This window comes from Cervus canadensis, chromosome 4 (assembly GCF_019320065.1).
Source record: "Cervus canadensis isolate Bull #8, Minnesota chromosome 4, ASM1932006v1, whole genome shotgun sequence".
NCBI lineage: Eukaryota > Metazoa > Chordata > Mammalia > Artiodactyla > Cervidae > Cervus > Cervus canadensis.
In genome coordinates this window covers 104,830,887-104,850,315 of record NC_057389.1, presented here as the reverse complement: position 1 = coordinate 104,850,315, position 19,429 = coordinate 104,830,887, and the positions used below count along the sequence as shown (strand labels likewise).

General features: G+C 52.8%; 1 protein-coding gene across 3 annotated transcripts; it reads left to right on the top strand.

Annotated features, from left to right (window-relative positions):
- Positions 1–5,887: 5,887 nt before the first annotated feature.
- On the top strand, positions 5,888–18,726 carry TMEM161A (transmembrane protein 161A). 3 transcript variants are annotated; one of them, XM_043467449.1, is made up of 13 exons: positions 5,917–5,990; positions 9,141–9,220; positions 9,650–9,753; positions 10,321–10,401; positions 10,795–10,892; positions 10,997–11,153; positions 12,529–12,680; positions 16,747–16,807; positions 16,906–17,049; positions 17,158–17,271; positions 17,406–17,580; positions 17,699–17,795; positions 18,145–18,726. In XM_043467449.1, exons 2-13 carry the CDS (start codon positions 9,218–9,220, stop codon positions 18,396–18,398), a joined length of 1,440 nt encoding a protein of 479 aa, XP_043323384.1. In that variant the 5' UTR covers positions 5,917–5,990; positions 9,141–9,217; the 3' UTR covers positions 18,399–18,726. The 3 variants fall into 3 exon arrangements, with proteins under 3 accessions (XP_043323385.1, XP_043323384.1, XP_043323387.1); XM_043467452.1 differs by having other exon boundaries at positions 5,922–5,990; positions 9,621–9,753; XM_043467450.1 differs by lacking the exon at positions 9,141–9,220 and having other exon boundaries at positions 5,888–5,990.
- Positions 18,727–19,429: the final 703 nt, after the last annotated feature.

Here is a 19,429-nt window from a genome sequence, read left to right as displayed (position 1 = left end):
GTCAGGAGCAGCGGGCTGGGCTATTTACCCTCCATCTACTGGGAGTGTTGGGTCGAGGGCTGAGGCTAGGTCACAGTTCCTTGCAGCAAGGAGCAGTCGGGATCCGTGAGTGAATGCTGGGTTATGGGCCTGCTGGAGTGGCCGCTACACTGTACGTCTTTAAATAGGCATATCTCTTCATCTCTTGAGTCAACAGTTTCATTACAGCGGATGGAGGAAGGGGCCAGGCATTTATCCACCCACTTTGGGATGTGGCCAGACTCCTTCCACTTTGGCCTGTCCTGTGTGAGGGCAGACTTGGGGGTTCAGGGGGAAGCCAGAGGGAGCACCATCTGTTCCTCCCCTCCAGCTGCTCCCCAGGAGGTCTCAGTGGGATCTTTATAAGGTCAGACCTGACCCCTGACCTTCCCGAGCTCCTCAGCTGCCTCCACCCGCTCTGTCCCCTCTCCTGAGCTCTCTAGAATCCTTGTTGTTCCACGCTAAGGCCATGCTGATCTGTCCTCCTGGGCCACCTCCTGCAACCCCCAACTGACTTCCTTTTTAGACTGCTTCCTACCCTTCAAGGCCCACTCCGTGTTCCCTCCTCCAAGAAATCCTCTGCACTGCCCCAAGCTGAGAAATGGCTCTGACAATTCTCAAAGGGTTTGCTTAGTAGAGATCACTGATTCAGACAAAAAAAAAATGTGAAAAACATACAGTGTTGGTATCCGCATTTGTAAGATTTGTGTGCTCCTATCCCATATTGTGGCTCAGATGGTAAAGAATCTGCCAGCAATGCAGGAGACTCGGATTTGATTCCTGGGTTAGGAAAATCCGCTGGAGAAGGGATCCACTCCAGTATTCTTGTCTGGAGAATTCCATGGACAGAGGATCCTGATGGGCTGCAGTCCATAGAGTCACAAAGAGTTGGACATGACTGAGCGACTAATATTTTCACGACTTTTCATCCCACCATCATTCTAGCAAGGTCCAAAGCTGATTGGTCTAGCTTGGCCAGGGACAAGTGAGTTAACTTGACCAATAATTTCAAGACCCTTGTTCTGGGACTTCCTTGGTGGTCCAGTGGTTAGATCCCTGGTCAGGGAACTAGATCTCACATGCTGCAACTAAGACTGGCACACCAAAAAAAAAAAAAAAAAAACCAGACCCTAACCCTGTCACCCCAGCACTCCACAGTGGGCCTTTCTCAGTAACATTCAGTCTTGCATTCCACCGTCAGCGCACACAGACCTGGATGTGCATACAGAGGCAACATGTGTGCAAGCTTCAAAACCTTTTAAGGGGTAGGAAGAGAGGGAAAAAGTATAAACTGACAGACTCTCCTTGTGAAATGAGAGCTCTTGCTTGAACAGCCACATGTATATCACCATTCATGACCAGATCCAGCCTGGGGTTTGTCCTCTGATCTTCCCAGTCCTCATCACCTTCATCCCCAGTGAAGTTGGGGCATTGGAGTACCAGTTTCCAGGGGAGATACGTGATAAAATCAAAGTCTGTGAAAGCCTCCATCCCTGGGGCTTCTGTGGGCGGGAGGGGAGGCGGGGGTCGGGGAGCAAAAGAGGCAGGAGCCTGAGGGGGCAGAGGAGGTCCACTCCAGGCTGTGTTTGGGGCACAGCCACCGGGGCCTGTGGATGGCCCCGATCTGGGGGGGTGAAGGGCTTCACACGCAACTCATCCAGGGGGTTCCCTCTCACACGGGGAAACCCGCAGAGAATGCAGAGGCTGTGGGGTGCACTCAAGGCCTCTGTGGCGTGTTTAAGTTCAGCTGGAGAGCTCTCTCAACCAACTCAGACTCGGGTCCTAAATCCACCTGCTTCCTTCTGTCCCTTCCTACCCGCAGAGAAGGGGTGTGCTGCTGTCTGCACCCCAGCCCATGGACAGCGCCCTCTGGGGATCTGGCTGAGCACACAGCCCTTGCCACACCCAGCAGCACCGTCACCACATTCACCACGGTCTCTATGCGAGTGCCAATTTCTCCATCTGGGGTACCCTTCTGGGGACCCCCTTCCTCGGTCTCAAGGACCCTGGCCAGGTACATGAGGTGCATGAACTGCCAAACTAGAACCACCTCCCCCCACCCCCCCCGCCCCCCCTAGACCGCCTCCCCGCCAGTGTCGCAGTCAGCTCCCCATACAGCCAGACACAGGGCCAGGGACTTAGGAGGAAGAGAGGCCAAGGCAGGAGGTATGGCCAGAAAGGGCCCCTTTTCAACCTCTGGATCTTACCCACATGGTGGATAAGAAGGTAGGCCGGGCCCTGAAGTCAGCGCCCAGTGTGGAATTCATAAAAACGTGGGCTGCCCTCAAACGCTGGGGGCCTCCAGGCCCAATGGGTGTGGCTCTGTTCAAGCCTGGGAGGTTGCACTTTCACCATCTGCCTTTAGGTGGCGCCCAACAGTGCCCTTTGGATTCTGAAGTCCCCACGTGAAGTTTCAAAATAAAGTGAAATAATAATAAATGGGGCTTCCCAGCTGATGCTAGTGGTGAAGAACCCACCTGCCAATGCAGGAGACATAAGAGACACGGTTTCGATCTTTGGGTCGGGAAGACCCCCTGGAGGAGGGCGTGGCAACCCACTCCAGTATTCTTGCCTGGAGAGTCCCATGGACAGAGGAGCCTGGTGAGCCACAGTCCATGGGGTCACAAAAAGCTGAACAAGAACTGGAATGACTTAGAACGCACAATAATAAATAAAATCTATCTTGGCTTCCAGGGAGTCTGCCCCATATTCTTCGCCTGAGCCTGGGGAATGAAGGAGGGCTCTGTCACATATCGTGTGTGTGTGACTATACAAGTTCATTAAGGTGTACTTGTGGGCATACTGCCAGGTTCTGGAAACGCCCCTGGGCCCAATGCTTGCTCTGGCCCTGCTGGCTCTGTGACAGTGGAAGCAAGGAAGGTGGGAGTGTCCTACCACCAGTCTTTCTAGGAACACCATGGTGACACTGGCCAGGGCCATTGTCATCATCAGAGGGGGTCCAAGTCACCCAGGAGCTTGGTCACTGGTTGGAAGCACCGTGGGAAGTCTGACTTGGATAAAAACACAATGATGAAAGTCGGAGATATGAAAGATGCATTTTTGAGAGCACTATAAATAGAGACAGTGAAATAGTGTGGAATGAGAGCGTGGACCTCAGTGTGGTCAGAAATTGTGGGACGTTAGACACAGGGACTATGTGAGAATTAGGGAAAATGGAATAGCCAATGTAGGACAGAAAACATGGAATCACTCAGTGTAGAATGGACAATGAAGAACGTCCAGTGGAAAATGGGCAACGTGAACATCCAATGCAGAGTAGAGAACGTAGAATAGAGGAACGTCCAGTGTAGAACAAACAACACAATACATGCAGTGTAGGACAGGAAATGAGGAACACTTCCTGCTGCATAACTGAAATGTTGGTATTTCCCTGGTGGTCCAGTGGCTAAGACTCCACACTCCCAGTGCAGGGGGCCTGGGTCTGATCTCTGGGCAGGGAACTAGACCCTGCAGGCTGCAACTGAATAGTCCACATGCTGCAACTAAGACTAGACACAGCCAATTAAGTATATATATATATATAAAAAAGGAACTGGGGCTTCTCTGCCTGCCAGTGCAGTAGACAAGGGTTCGTTCCCTGATCTGGGAAGATCCCACATGCTGTGGAGCAACTATGGAGCCTGTCCTCTAGAGCCCAGGAGCTGCGGCTACTGAAGCCCGCACACCCCAGAGACTGCTCTGCAACAAGGGGAGCCGCCACAATGAGGAGGCTGCGCACTGCAACTAGAGAGGAGCCCCCGCCTGCCGAAATGAGAGACAAGCCTGCATGGCAATGAAGACACGGCACAGCCAAGTATATAAATAGAATTATTATTCTTATTTTTTTTTTAAAGAACTGACATGTTGAGTGAACAGTGAAGGGTGGAGTACATGGGCCAAGAGCAGACTTTGGCATTTGTTCTGCGTGAGGTGGGAGCAATGGATGGTTGTGAGCAGAGAAGGAATATGGTCGGGTTAAATGTTAACAGGTGCCTTTAAGATGCTTGGGGAAAACAGACTGTGGGAGTGGGTGGGGAAAGGGGAATGGAAGCTACAGGAGACCAGGGAGGAGGGGATTGGAGGTGGGAGATGATGCTGGACTGGGTAGAGGCTGTGAAGGGAGGGAGGGAGGCTGGGTGGGACAATGGTTACAGTTGGAAGGTGAAGTCATTAGGAGGGACTAACAGGTCAGGTATGGAGCAAGAGAAAGAGTTTAAGGCCAACTTCAGAATTTGGGAATAAGCACCTGGAAGATGTAGGTGCCTTTTCTGCAACCGGGAGAGGTTGCAGAGGGAAGATCAGAACTCTAGGGGCCAGAATGTGTGAGCTGCCTGCAGTTTACCACATGAGGGCGCTGTGATGCCTAGACGCATAAACCCTATGGCCCCGGGGGGAGTCGGGGTGTGGATTAGAGATTGGGGCCTTTCAGAGTCTCAGTATATTTATCAGTTTAATGGAGACAATTGTCTCAGCACCCTGATCTGCTGTAGAAAGCAGTCGAGTCAGCCCTCCAGTCTGATGAGCAACGGACCTGCTGCAAAAGTCCCCCTTTTCTCTTGATCCACCTTTTCTGACACCCTCCCCAAACTCCAGCTTCCCTGGATCCCACCTGGATGCCGTAGCCCTGAGGGGTGTCTCATGACCCCCATGTAGGTCCTGTGAAATCCTAGTGATCCTCACTGCCTCTGTCACCCACCCTATCTCAAGCCAACACACTGGGTCCAGAGGATCAAAGTCACAGAGTGAATCTCCTGCAAAGAGACATCCACATATGCTCATATACAAAGACAAAAACACTCACAGAGACAAGGCAATGAACTATACATGTTTGTATGGTTATATACAAATATACATATATAGTATATATACATATGTATATACATATATCAGAGAAGGCAATGGCACCCCACTCCAGTACTCTTGCCTGGAAAATCCCATGGACGGAGAAGCCTGGTAGGCTGCAGTCCATGGGGTTGCTAAGAGTCGGACATGACTGAGCGACTTCACTTTCACTTATCACTTTCATGCATTGGAGAAGGAAATGCAACCCACTCCAGTGTTCCTGCCTGGGGACTCCCAGGGACGGCGGAGCCTGGTGGGCTGCCGTCTATGGGGTCGCACAGAGTCGGACACGACTGAAGTGACTTAGCAGCAGCATATACATATATAATCAACTATACACAGTCCCCACAAAGACCCTCAGACAGTCCCACCCACAGAATATGTCCTCGTTCAGACAGACATACTTATCCATAGAAATACAGCTGCAAAACTTGGGCTTGAAGCTCTTTCCTCTAAGCCTTGAAACAGCGGAAAACATTAGATTCCTGAGGCTGACATTTAGTTCTTGATCTAGCCATGCCTGAAGCTGACAATGCTTTTGGAGTTTTCACATGAGCCAGTTTTTTTCCTTTATTGCTGGAGCCCACCCTCCGCGACCACTTGCAACTAGAGATGAATAAGGCTTTTGCCAGATGAAATAAAGGAAGATACAAGAAAGCAAGGCTGGTGGCTAGCTGTTCTATTTTGAGTACAATAGTGTTGGCAGCAGATTGAAGTCAGGCAGAAGGCTCTGAATTCAGTCTGAGCAGTCAGTGGGGGTCACCGAATATTCTTGATCATGGGAATTCCACGCTCCGAACTCTCTAGCGGGAGACAGTGATTTGATGAATAAGTATATTCGCTTTAAACCTGCGAAATAGGTGCAGGTGGGAGACTGGTTCTCAGAAACAGTGCTCTCCCTGGGGTTCCAGAGCCCCCGATCGGAACGCGTCAAGCATCTTTAAACTACAACTTCCGCCATGCAACGCGAGTGACTCCTGGTCCTCGCGATTCGCCCCGACTCCCATCCTGACGATTGGTTGGATGGGCTGCTTGTTAGGCCAAACTCGTATTCTGATCGGTCGAGTTCCGCGGTGAGTTCTGAGCTCCAGACCCATGGGTCTCCGCGCCGCCCTCCAGTCCGCAACATGGTAAGCCCGCAACTCTTAGCATGGGGGCCCCTGAGAGGCTACGGGTTCCGCCGTGGGGGAGTCCAGGGAAACACCGAGGGGACACAGCTCCCTCTGTGGGGACTGAGGGCTCTGAGGGACTCGGGGTCGCGCTGAGGGCTGTGTTTCCCTCTCTGGGGTTAGGTCTCGCTCCGCGATCTATGAGGGGGTCGAGGCTGTGCAAGGGGACTGGAAGGCCTTGAGCGTTCTGGGCTTCTGACAAGTCCCTGGGGTGCCTTCTAGGGGTCTGGGGTCCTGCTGAGGGGCCGTCCCTTGGAGGGTGCTGGGGATCTGAACACCTTCGGAGCCCCGCGAGGGAGATCTGGGGTCCGACTGGGGCCCACTCTGGGCACGGTGTCCTGCGGGAGCCTGGGGACCGCACCGACAGAGTCCATCTGGGCTCCCTCGGGGTATGGGGTGTGCTGAAGGACCAGGGAGAATCCTGAGAGGAGGGGGTCAAGGGCTCAAGGTGGGCTCTGGGCAGGCGAGGGTCCCAGAATTGGAGAGAGAACAGTTGGAACCCTCAGGTCTCACGTGGTTCTGGGTCCAACCCGTTCAGTTTATCCTTCAAACTTATCCTGGCCTCTGTGGGCAAGGCTGGTGTTGGGTGGGGGCGGAGGCCCCACCCCCCACCCCAGTCGCTAGGACTGGGCAGAGGCAGCGGCAGACTCGAGGGGCTGGGAAAGGGGCCTGACCTTACCTGCAGTAGGGGCGTCCCTGAGGCGGGGTGTTGGAGGTGGGTTGGAAAGGGGTTGGTGAAAGAGGAGGTCATTCCAGGGTTTGGGACGTTGTAGGAGGTGAGGGGAAGGGCTGTCTGAAATGGGATGCAGGAAAGTCCCATTGATGTTGAGTTGCTAAGTCTTTTGCGACCCCATGGACTGTAGCCTGCAAGGCTCCTCTGTCCATGGGATTTCCCAGGCAAGAATACTGGAGTGGGTTGCTATTTCCTTCGCCAGGGGATCTTCCCAGCCCAGGAATCGAACTTGTGTTTCCCTCATTGACAGGTGGATTCTTTACCTCTGAGCCAGCGGGGAAGCCCGCGCATTGATTTGATGTTACTTAGCAGGATTCTCGGAGAAGGCAATGGCACCCCACTCCAGTACTCTTGCCTGGAAAATCCCATGGACAGAGGAGCCTCGTGGGCTGCAGTCCATGGGGTCGCTAAGAGTCGGACACGACTGAGCGACTTCACTTTCACTTTTCACTTTCATGCACTGGAGAAGGAAATGGCAACCCACCCCAGTGTTCCTGCCTGGAGAATCCCAGGGACAGGGCATCCTGGTGGGGTCGCACAGAGTCGGACACAACTGAAGCGACTTAGCAGCAGTAGCAGCAGCAGCAGCAGCAGGATTCTGGGATCACTGATCTAGGGAAGGGGTTTGAGCAGAGGAGGGACATGGGGTGATGGGAGGCTCCAGAGATCTTTGGAGATCTGCAGAACGTGGACCCTAAGGCCAGAGCTGTGTGGGGAGGGCCATGAGAAACATCCTTGGACGGACCTTGGGAGCCTTAGGTGAGGGGATGCATGCTTTCCATCTCTTTTCCTTGTACATCCTTCCTTCCATCCTTCCTCCCTCTCTTTCTCTCTTCTTCTCTTCCTCTCCTTCCCCTCTCCCGTCCTTCCTCTCCTAGGTGCTGGGATCACAGCTTGAACCATGGGTCTCCTCCCTGAGAGGTGTCCAGGGTAATGGGGTTAGCGATGGAGAGGCCTGGGGTCTGGGAGTGTCTCTGAGACCCGACTGGTTGGGCGCAGAGGGCACTGGGGGAGAGAGCTGGGCAGTGAGGCGGGTTGGTCCTGAGCGGGGTCTGCCGGGCCTTGCGGGCTGAGGAGGGAGCTGGACGTTCATTTGTTAGACTAGGAAGGTCCTGGGCCGCCTGGAGGAGCGGTGGCCGTGGGAGGGATGGGTGGGTGCTGGGGTCTCCAGGGAGGGGCCTGGAGGAGGCATGGTCAGCGAGCTCAGCAGAGAGATCTTGGCTGGAGGTGCCGGTGGGCTGGAGTCGTGCTGGGCTGTGTCGGTGGTAAAACCCTGCCAGGGGATGGGTCACAAGGGAGCGGTGTCTGGAGAGCTAGGGAGACTGGAGAGCAGCTGCTGGGAGGTGCTGGATTTCCTAGGGAGGAGTGGAGGGGGGGCGTGGTCCATGGGGAAGGGCGGGGCCGTTTAGAGAGCCCGCCCACTGGGCTCCGAGCCGGCCAACTGTGCTCTTGATCATTAAGGCCTGCTAACCAGTCTGCACTTGGGTAGGGGTAAGGGTGAGCAGTGAGACCCGAAAGATGATGCCCCACCTCCTTACTGAAAAAATGTTCCTGGTCTCAGTTTACAAGTGACAACATAGAGAAAATACCCTATTAGTCCTTTTATTTTAAAGATGAATTTCTTAACAGTCATTCTGAATTTCAGGGCTAAGCCGGATAGCCATCACATTAGAGCTTTTCCTATTGAAGTTAGCTTATTTTTGCCTGATTAAAGGATAATTTTAATAATCAGTTTTAACATTAACATAATCTTTATTTCATTTAGTTGTTAATACCATAATGGTAGCTGACAGCCTTCCTGAGCACTTTATTTTACATAATTACTGATAGCAAGTCGGCTTCCCAGGTGGCGCTACTGTTAAAGAACCCACCTGCCAGTGCTGGAGACCTAAGAGATGTGAGTTCCATCCCTGGGTTGGGAAGATCCCTTGGCGGAGGAAATGGCAATCCACTCCAGTATTCTTGGCTGGGAAATCCTGTGGACAGAGGAGCCTGGTGGGTTACAGTCCACGGGGTCACAAAAATTCAAACACGACTGAAGCGACTTAGCACTGATAGCAAATGGTTATTTACTACATTCACGCAGGAAAACCCATCTTCAGACTGATTACCAGAAACAATTTTTTTCTAAAACATTTAAAAATAAGTATATGGAAATTTGTTATGCTTGTTTATGTTCCATAAACATATATGGAAATATGTTTAAAATGTGGTTAGTAGCACTTGGTGAGAAAATTCCTAATTAAAAAAATTCATCCCACTCAAATGTGTAAGTGTTAATCCCGAAACAGGTAGTGGCCAGAAATAGACCAGGCCTCTTTTCCGCTTGGTTAGTTACAAACGAAGGGAGAGGGAAAAAGGACGATTTCAATTTTCAGGGATAATTTCGGATGGAGAAAGACGTGGGGGACAGAGTCAGCTGGGTGAACAGAGGAGCTGCAAGTTCACCTGAGACATGGTGCGTTGGTGGGGGGGGTGGGGATACCCTGGGAGAGGAGTCGCTTTCACTGGGTGTGCCCGGCTCGCTGTAGGTCCCGGAGGTGGTCGTGAGAGTATAGGAGACAAAATGGGAAGCACCCCGTTTCCAGATGAGGAAACTGAGGCTCAGGGAGATTGCTACCTTAAATCCTTAGCACAGGAGGAAATGGAGCCCCAATCTCTGCGCCACCGCACACCCCTGCCAGGGGATGGGGCGGGGCCCGCGCCTTGCTGGGGCTCCCAGGCTTGGGTCTGAGCCCACCCTCGGACCCTTCCCCAAGAAGCAGCCGGAGCCAGGAGGGCCGCCGTCCCCCACCTGGCTTCAGCGTCTCTCTATAAATAGCCGGGTTTTCGAAGGTGAGCTTGTGACCCTCTGGCAGGCACTGCCTTTCCCGTCTCCTCCCCGCAGGCGGTCCTTGGCGTGCAGCTGGTGGTGACATTGCTCACCGCCACCCTCATGCACAGGCTGGCCCCGCACTGCTCCTTCGCGCGCTGGCTGCTCTGCAACGGCAGGTGAGCCACGCCCCTTCCCGGCGGTGGGCGGGGCCCCAAAGGCCACGCCCCTTGTTTCCCCAGCCCCGCCTCACGCCCTATGAGGCGCGGGTTTTTTAAAGAACTTTATTGAGATAATTGACCCGATAATCGCAGATGTTTGAAGCACACAGTTGGATCCGTTTTGACAGATTGTACACATCGCTGAGACCATCTCCACACTCAAAGGAGCAGCTGCTCCCCTTTCTCCCTATAGATCTTATTTCCTAAAATTCTTTGTCAGGGTTTGGGTCTTGGACCCTTTTGGAAAACCCAGTGGCAATTGTGAAACTCTCTTTCCAGGACAATTCACATGCCAGTTCCGCCAGGAGAGTTAGCCAGAAGATTCTAGGGTGTCTAGGACCCCTGCTGCACTCCCCTGTCGACCCTCAACCCACCTCCCCCGCCTTCCTCTGACCTTCGATGACCCCTGCCCATCCTGTCCCAGGCTCATCAGGGCCAGTCTTCGCTCTGCAGTCTCAGCTTTTGAGGTTCACCACGTTGGCCCCCCATGCCCAGGCTTTCCTTACGGCCTCTGTTTGCCTTCAGTCTCTTCAGATACAAGCACCCTTCGGAGGATGAGCTGCGGGCCCTGGCAGGGAAGCAGAAGCCCAGAGGCAGGAAGGAGCGGTGAGTGAACCCCCAGCCTGCGGTCAGTGGCCCCCTTCCAGGGGAGACCCTGAGGGCACAGTGCCTGCCCTGCACACCTCCAGGCACTGCTGTGGGCACAGGCTGGTTGGAGACACCCCAGGAGAACTGGGAACACCCCGGGCTGTGTGCCTCCCGTTGGCACCCCACGCTCATTGGAAGTTTGCTCGGGGCCAGCCCTGTGGGTGGGTGGTGGCCACCCCCTGGCATTCAGAGGACACCCAGGCTGGGGTGAAGGTACCCTCTAGACCAGCTCCTCCTCTGCTCTGAGGGTGACAGAGCAGCAAGCTGGGGAGGAGGAGGCCGCCACGGCTGCCTGGGCAGGGGAAGACGGAGGCTGCCGATGCCATTTCTGCTCATCTCCCCGGCTCCCAGGTGGGCCAATGGCGGAGGTGAGGAGAAGCCGTTATCTGTGCCCCGAGACACCCCGTTCCAGCTGGAGACCTGTCCGCTCACAGCTGTCGATGCGCTTGGTAACAGCTGGGTCCCCAACCCCCCGCACACCCTGGTGGACGTGGTGGGGAGCATCCTATCCTGGGCGGGCCAAGCTGGGGGCTGAGTGGCGTGCTCTCCACAGTCCTGCGCTTCTTCCTGGAGTACCAGTGGTTTGTGGACTTCGCCGTGTACTCCGGGGGCGTGTACCTCTTCACGGAGGCCTACTACTACGTGCTGGGCCCAGCCAAGGAGACCAACATTGCAGTATTCTGGTGTCTGCTCACCGTCGCTTTCTCTATGTATCCTTCCTCCGGGTGGGGGAGGTGGAGGCCCCCTGGAAGCTGGATCTGAGGCTCCTTCTCCCCACTAAATTGGCACATCAGTTACCGACTGCTGTGTGGTAAACCTGTCCAGAACTCGGTGGGGGTAAAGCAATCGCTATTTTGTTTTCCTGGCTGGGTTTCAGCTGGGTTGCTTCATCTCTGCTCCAGGTTAGAGCAGGCTTCCTCACCCAGAGTGGCCAGGAAGGAAAAGGGGGTGCTGCAGGCCCCCTAAGGCTTGGCCTGAAGTCGGTTCACCCCATCCCTGTCCATTCCCTGGGTCAAAGCAACTCAATAGGCCAGCATAGATGCAGGGGCTGGCAAAGAGACACCCCTCTGTAATTGTCTTTACTGAGCTGCATAGAGAACAGAGGCGAAACTGTGACTTTGAGGACCCAAGTTGGAGGCAGTGCCCTTGTGGAATAGGGTTGCAAAGGAAGGCAGCCCATCTTGAAACCCACACCACTGGTTCTGGAAAGCTCTGGAGGGTCTCTCTCAGGAGAGGTTAGAGATAGAAGCTATATCTCTGGCAGCCTCTCAGAGGAGCAGGAAACAGGACCTGTGAACGTAGCCGGGAGGCGGTGTGGGTAAGGGAGACTTGACCGGAAGAGAGTTGGTGGCCAGTGCTTTTTTTCTTTTTAAAACTGTTTTTATCCCTTGGTTGGTAGGATTTATTTTTGGCTTCGCTGGGTCTTTGTTGTTGCAGGCGGGCTTTTCTCTCCAGATGAGTGAGCGGCAGGTTCTCTTGCTGTGGATCACAGGCTCTAGGGCGCGAGGGCTTCAGCAGTTGCGGTACCCAGGCTAAATTGTCTTCGGCCTTGTGGGATCTTCCCAGGCCAAGATCGAAGCCCTGTCCTCAGCACTGGTAGGCAGAGTGTAACCCCCGCGCTCCCAGGGAAGCACTTGGCTGTGATGCCCGGGCTCCTCACTGCAGGGCTCCTCCCGTGGTGGAGCGCGGCCTCTGGGCATGCGGGCGCCAGTCCTGTGGCCTCAGGCTCTAGTGTGGGCTCGGCAGTTCTGCAGCATTGCACGTGGGATCTTCCCGGACCAGATTCTGTGCCTCCTGCACTGGCGGGTGGATTCGTAACCACTGCACCACCGGGGAAGCCCGTGGTGGCCGTTTCTAACCGCCCACAGCAGTGTGACGAGGCCAAGCTGGAGGCCTGGCCCAGGCTCACTTGCTCTCCGGGAAGCTGGGCCTGAGCACCGGCGAGCCCTGTGTCCTGGGCCCCCCGGTGTCTGTCTCCTTTATCGGACCCCTGCTCTCCGGGGCTCTGACCTGAGCTTCCATGCTTGCAGTCTGGAGCTGGGGGGTTCACTCCAGGCACCGGAGCCTCCTTAGCTGTGGCCCCAGAAAGGTGTTCCTGACCGTGACCCGGCTGTACTTCAGTGCGGAGGAGGGAGGCGAGCGCTCCGTCTGCCTCGCCTTTGCCTTCCTCTTCCTGCTCCTGGCCATGCTGGTGCAGGCGGTGCGGGAGGAGACGCTGGAGCTGGGCCTGGAGCCAGGTACGTGCAGACCGGGCCTGGGAGCGCCGCGTCCATCGCCGCCTTGTGTGAGCGGGTGAGGGTGGGCTAAGTGCCTTTTGCACCTGCTCACAGCAGGTGAAGAAGGGAGCCCTGGGGCCGGAGCAGTCTCTGTGGGTGCTTGCCACCCTGCGTGCCCCCTTGGGCTCTGAGCAGAGAGGACACCTCCTCCCACTGATGGGGGCCTGTGCCTGTGACTTTGCATGGGCACTCCTGCTCCCATCAGGCTGTCCTCTGCCCAGCAGCCACGGTGATTTACTATTTACCTACTCTAATTCAACTTGGGAGAGGAAATAGATATATAGAGTAATAGTCATAAAGTACAAGAGGATATAGAATAAAATCATCCTTTCACCCTAGTTCTTCTTCCCAGAGAAACCTAGGGTACCACATTGCCACATTCACTTAAAACAGTGTATATGGCTCTACACCTTGTGGTTTTCTCTTAAAAACAATATTATCGTCATATTAAGTGCAGTAAGTCAGAGAAAAACTGATAGCATATGATACTACTTACATGTGGAATCTTAAAAAATAATATAAATGAAATTATTTACCAAAAAAAAACCACAACTTACAGGCATAGAAAACAAACTTATAGTAACCAAAAGGGATGGGGGCGGGGAGATAGGTCAGGAATTTGGGATTAACATGTACACACTATTGTATATAAAGCAGATAAGCAACAAGGGCTTGCTGTGTAGCACAAGGAACTACATACAGTATCTTGTAATAGCCTATAAGGGAAGAGAATCTGAAAAAGAATAGATTTTTGTATATATATATATCTGTATATATATCTGCATCACTTTGCTATATACCTGAAATTAGCACAACATTGTTAATTAGCTGTACTTTAAATAAAAAAAAATAATAAGTATTGAACGTTGTCCCTAGATGCTACAGACAGTAATAGAATGTTACAGTAACACAGTAATAGTAATTTGATACGGCATTTTGTAACTTTATGAATTGTCTGTGATTATTTAACTAGGTCTCAGTTTATGGACATTTAAGTCTTTCTTTTTCCTGTTAAATGCTGTTGCACAAAGCCATGCGATTAGACAGCAGTGTTGCACAAGAACAACTTTGTGCCTGTGACCCTGTGCAAGAAAGTGCATTTGTAATTTTAATAATGTTGTTGGAAAATTGCCCATCAGAAAGAGATGTGTGGACGTACATATCCCCACATCCTCCCCAATGTATTTCCTCAGACTTTTTTGTCTCGGGTGATCTGATGGGTGAAAATGTAAGTGAGGATGAGCACCTTTCCATGTGTTGAAGAGCCATTTCTAGTTCCCTTCTGGAAAAGATTTGTTCTTTTGCCCAGTTTTTTACTGGGTTGTTGACCATTTTATTGATTTGTAGGAGCTCTTTATATATTAAGGAAATCAGCCTTTATGTGTGATAGGAGTTGTAAATTTTTTTTCAGTTTCTCATTTTTGTTTTGATTTTTTTTCTTCTTCTTGAATGATCTTTTAAAAACATAATTTGGATCACTCTTCTGCCCAACACCAAACTCTAATGGTCTTTGGATAAAGATAAAAAATCCTCACCATGGCCCACATGACCCTGCTGACTCCTTGAGCTTTGTTATCACCAATACTTCCTACCTTTCAATTTTAAAATTATATGATGAGTGTATATATATATATATATATGAGAACATATATATAAATTACAAAGCCAAATAATGCAAATACTCATGAATCTACTGTTCCCATTCAGTAGGCTGCCTTTTTGTCTTGTTGATAGTTTCTTTCATGGTGCAAAATCTTTTTAGTTTAATATAGTCCCATTTGCTTATTTTTGCTTTTGTTTGCCTTTCCTGAGATACATGTTCAAAAAATATTGCTAAGACCAATGTCAAAACGTGTACCACCTATGTTTTCTTCTAGGATTTTTTTGGTCTCGTGTCTTACATTTAAGTCTTTAATCCATTTTGAGTTCATTTTTATATATGATGGGAGAAAGTAACCCAGTTTGTTTTTTTTGCATGTAGCTGTCCAGTTTTCCCAGCATCGTTTATTGAAGAGGCTGTCCTTTCCCATTGTATATTGCCTCCTTTGTTGTAGATTAATTGACCTTGTAGAGTGCTCCATGTATTCTTGATTAACATATATTTTCTTCCTCTCTGCGTCCAATAAATTCAGATTTCCATCTTTACTAAGGGTTAATCTCCCTCTGGGATGGTACTGTGTGTGCTAAGTCGCTTCAGTCATGTCCGACTCTCTGTGACCCTATGGACTAGATAGCTCTCCAGGCTCCTCTGTCTATGGGATTCTCCAGGCAAGAACACTTGAGTGGGTTGCCGTGCCCTCCTCCAGGGGATCTTTCCAACCCAGGGATCGAATCCTCCTCTCTTGTGTCTTCTGTAGTGGCAGGTGGGTTCTTTACCACTAGCACCACCTGGGAAGCCCCAGACTTCTGGGATGGTGGAAGTCTTAATTTCTCTTAGTAGTTCTGTCAGTATTTTCTTTATATATTTTGAAGCTAGTTGACAAGGTGTTTACAGGTTTAAAAATGCTACATCTTCCTGGCAAATCAGCCATTTTTTTTTTCATGATGTATTGACCCCTTCTGACTTACTTCCATCTTAGCCTAGTTTGTATGTGTCAATATAGTCTTTTCAGCTTCTTTCTTCCATCCTTTCTTTCTAAATTGAGATATAATTGACATATTAGTTTCAGGTGTATAACATGGTTCAATATTTATTTATATTGCAAAATGATCACCACAATAAATCTAATGAACACCATCACCCCACATACACATTTTTTTTCTTGTGATGAGAATTTCAAGATCTACTCACTTAGCAACTTTCAGATATACAGTACTACCTTTCTTTTGACTAGTACTTTACTTTCAACCTTCCACTGGCCTCATGTTGAGATATGTCTACTTTAAAACACAATCAAGTCTGACGGGCTGTATCATTTAACTTCAAGTTTAATCCACTTACATTTATTGTGATTTCTGACCTTTTTGGCCTTGTTTCTACCGTCTTACATTTTCACGTTCTATTTGTTCTTTTCTGTTGTTGCCATTGAGAGTGACTGCCAAATTAATTGTCTTTCCTTTTAGGTGATCTGTCATAACTTCTGACTGCTCTGTGAGTTCTTTGTTTTTGGTATTCCACAGTTTCACCACAGAGTGTCTAGGTATGGATGTCTTTGTATTTATCTGGTTTTATATACTTTGTATGTATCATGCATTCTGCAGACTCTTCAGTCATTCTCTTCCAATATCTCTTCTCCTTCATCCTCTCTCTCCTCTCGCTCTGGGGCTCTGACTTCACTTGTATTGAACTTTCTATTGTGTCCTCCTTGTCTCTTAATCTCCCGTAATATTTCACACCTTCTTGTCTTTCTGAGTTGGAATCTGAGTGATTTCTTCAGATCCAATTCATCAGTTATTCCTTGGGCTGTTTCTAGTATGCTAACAATCTATCATTTCAGTAATTACATTTTCCTTTTGGAAGAGCTTAATCAGTTCCTTGGCAAATCCACTTGGTCCTCTGAAGTAGTCCCATGCCACCTGTTCCTTATCTCCAGCTTTTACATTCCTCAGTCACTTCACACAGAATTTATACCAGTTTCTAAAGTCTTTGGAATTTAAGCTTATCTTTTTTTTTTTTCTTCTGCTGATTCACTTTGATGATGCTTTGTTTCCTTATGTGTCTGGTGATTTTGGTTGTGAGCTCATATTTATTCGCTTTTACTCTGTGGAAAATGTGGGGGCCTGAACTGAGAATTCTTTCCGGGACGCTGATTTTCTCCTGTGGAGCCCCTCATGACCCGCCAGCATCCAGGAAGCTCAGGCCCAGTGCCCTCTGCCCCCGTGTCCCCTGGTCAAATCAAGAGTGTCTGCCTGGCACATTCTGAGCTGCACCAGACTGGAGAACAAGCTTGTCCTCATGCTTGTCGCAGGGCCTGGCTGTCACTCGTGTGTCCTCACCTGGGGAGCAGATGGACATCTGGGAGGCGAGGCAGAGTGGGCTCTGGGTCCGGGGGTCTGTTGGACACCGTCCTCTTTTTGTCTTCCCCAGGCCTGGACAGCATGTCCCAGAACTTGGAGCCCCTTCTGAAGATGCAAGGCTGGGACTGGGCGTGAGTGCTGGGAAGGGCGGGAGAGCCACGGCGGGCTGGACCTGCACGCAGGGTGCGGCGCCCCCACAGGAGCCCCCTGACCCCTCTCTTTCCCCCAGTCTTCCTGTGGTCAAGCTGGCCATCCGCGTGGGGCTGGCGGTGGCGGGCTCCCTGCTGGGTGCCTTCCTCACCTTCCCAGGCCTGCGACTGGCCCAGACCCACCATGATGCCCTGACCATGTCTGAAGACCGGCCCATGCTGCAGTTACGTGGGGGACCGGCTGGGTGAGGGGTGCGGGGTAGGGAGCCTGGAGGGGGGTGCAAGGGGGGTGCTGGGTGCCCACCCTCCCAGCGCCGTGCCTTTGCCCCCAGGTTCCTCCTGCACACCAGTTTCCTGTCCCCGCTGTTCGTGCTCTGGCTCTGGACCAAGCCCATGGCACGGGACTTCTTGCACCAGGCTCCCTTGGGGCACACGTCCTTCTCGCTGTGAGTACGGCAGTGGGGCTGGGAGGCCGGGCCGCTGGGGCCCCCTCTGAGGCTAAGGGGGGAGCCCTGGGCCCTGCGGGAGGGTCCTGGGACCCAGGACGGCTTCACTGACCCTGTCGCCCCTCTTGGCACAGGCTGTCTGACTCCGCCTTCGACTCGCTGCGCCTCTGGGTGCTGGTGGTACTGTGCCTGCTGCGGCTGGCGGTGACCCGGCCCCACCTGCAGGCCTACCTGTGCCTGGCCAAGGCCCGCGTGGAGCAGCTGCGGCGGGAGGCCGGCCGCATCGAGGCCCGCGAGATCCAGCGGCGGGTACCAACGCTGGCGGGGAGGGAACCTGGGGCTCGGGGTGTGGGCTCCCGGCCCCTTGGGCTGAGGTTACCCGGAGCGCGAAGGTCCCCGGCTGCAGCCACTGCTACCTGCCCACCAGGTGGTGCGGGTGTACTGCTACGTGACTGTCGTGAGCCTGCAGTACTTGACTCCGCTCATCCTCACGCTCAACTGCACGCTGCTGCTGAAGACCCTGGGTGAGAACCGGGCTGCGCGGGAGCGGGGCGGGGCCGGGCCGGGCCGGGGGCGGGGCGGGGGCGGGGTCTGGAGTTGGAGCAGGGCGGGGCTAGGGGCTGGGGTTGTAATGGGGTGTGAGAGGGGAGGGCGTGGCCCGGAATGGATAGAGGTGACAGCGAGGCCTGGCGATGACGGAGGGGGCGGAGGCTGGAGAGCCTGGCTGGCGAAGGCTGGAGAGCGCGAGGTGAAGCCCCGAGTGGGGCCCGAAGATGGGGTGCGGGTAGAGCCTGGGGCGGGGCGGGTGACTGTCAGCCGGGGCCAACGCCGCCTGTACCTCCACCCGCCCCTCCCTCTACCGTCTTCTTGCAGGCGGCTACTCCTGGGGCCTGGGCCCGGTCCCCACCCTGTCCCCCACCCCGTCTTCAGCCCACGATGGCCTGGTCGGCCCCGAGGAGGATGAGGCCCAGCAGACTGCAGCCCTGATCGCCGGGGCCCTGGGCAGCCTGCTCACGCCCCTCTTCCTCCGCGGAGTCCTCGCCTTTCTCATCTGGTGGATCGCCGCCTGCCAACTGCTCTCCAGCCTCTTTGGTCTGTACTTCCACCAGCATCTGGCGGGCTCGTAGCCCTCCTGCAGACACTCCTGTGGCCCCAGGGTTTGGTCCTGGGCCAGCGGGGCCCGGCTCACCCCCTCAGGGTCCCCAGGTGCAAGGCGCTCCCGGGAGTTCCTGCTGCGCGGCTCCCCCTTCACCACAGTGCCTGAGCCGTGGGCCCTGCCTTGGACGCTGAGCTTCTGCCTCGAAACCGCCTCCCCAGACCCAGCAGCAGAGGGTCCCACGGCCGGCCACTGTTCCCAGAATGCCCCTGCCCAGTTTGACTGCAGTGGGCGTGTGCAGTGTCCAGGGGGCACTCTTCTGAACAAATAAAGGAGCCAGCCGCTTTTAACAAACAGGATTCAAGTGGTTTGGGAGGCAGCTTTCTGCATGTTGTGGCAGGGTGGGTGGGGGCCTGGAGAGTCTGCAGAGGGCCTACATTGCTGAGTGAGGGGAATGATGGAGGAAGAGCTTAGCAAAGGCCTGGAAGGAAGAGAAGCCCTGGTAGAAAGCTGACATGGGAACACGTAAACTGGGGAAACTACATGAAACGAATTGCTTTCTTCTTACAAGGAACGATCTCAGATGGACTCCAGGGAGAGACAAAAAAGCAGGTAGTGTTAAATCATGAGATGCTATCTTTTAACTTGTCAGTTTATGGAAGATCAAAAAGGCTGGTGTTTATGATCTGAATTGTGTCCCGCCCCAATTCCTATGTTGAGGTCCAAACCCCCAGGACTTCAGGATGTGATTGCATTTGGAGATAGGGATTAAAAGTGATTAAGCTGAAATGAGGTTGGAGATTCACTGGTGGCCCAGTGATGAAGAATCAACCTGCCAATGCAGGAGACACAGGTTTGATTCCTGGCCCGAGAGGCTCCCGCATGTGGAGCAGCTAAACCCACGTGCTGCAACTACTGAGCCTAGGCACTTAGAGCCTGTGCTCTGCCAGAAAAGCGGCCGCCCCAAGGAAGAGTAGCCCCTGCTCGCCACAGTTGAGAAAGCCTGGGCACAACAGTGAAGATGTAGTGCAGCAAAAAACAAATAACAAATATATTTTTTTA

What these genes read in the sequence shown, in the direction of transcription:
- TMEM161A (XM_043467450.1), top strand. An exon ending in ATGCAAGGCTGGGACTGGGC is followed by an intron (nt 16,808 to 16,905) that starts GTGAGTGCTGGG and finishes TCTTTCCCCCAG; the next exon opens with TCTTCCTGTGGTCAAGCTGG. An exon ending in GCTGCTGCTGAAGACCCTGG is followed by an intron (nt 17,796 to 18,144) that starts GTGAGAACCGGG and finishes GTCTTCTTGCAG; the next exon opens with GCGGCTACTCCTGGGGCCTG.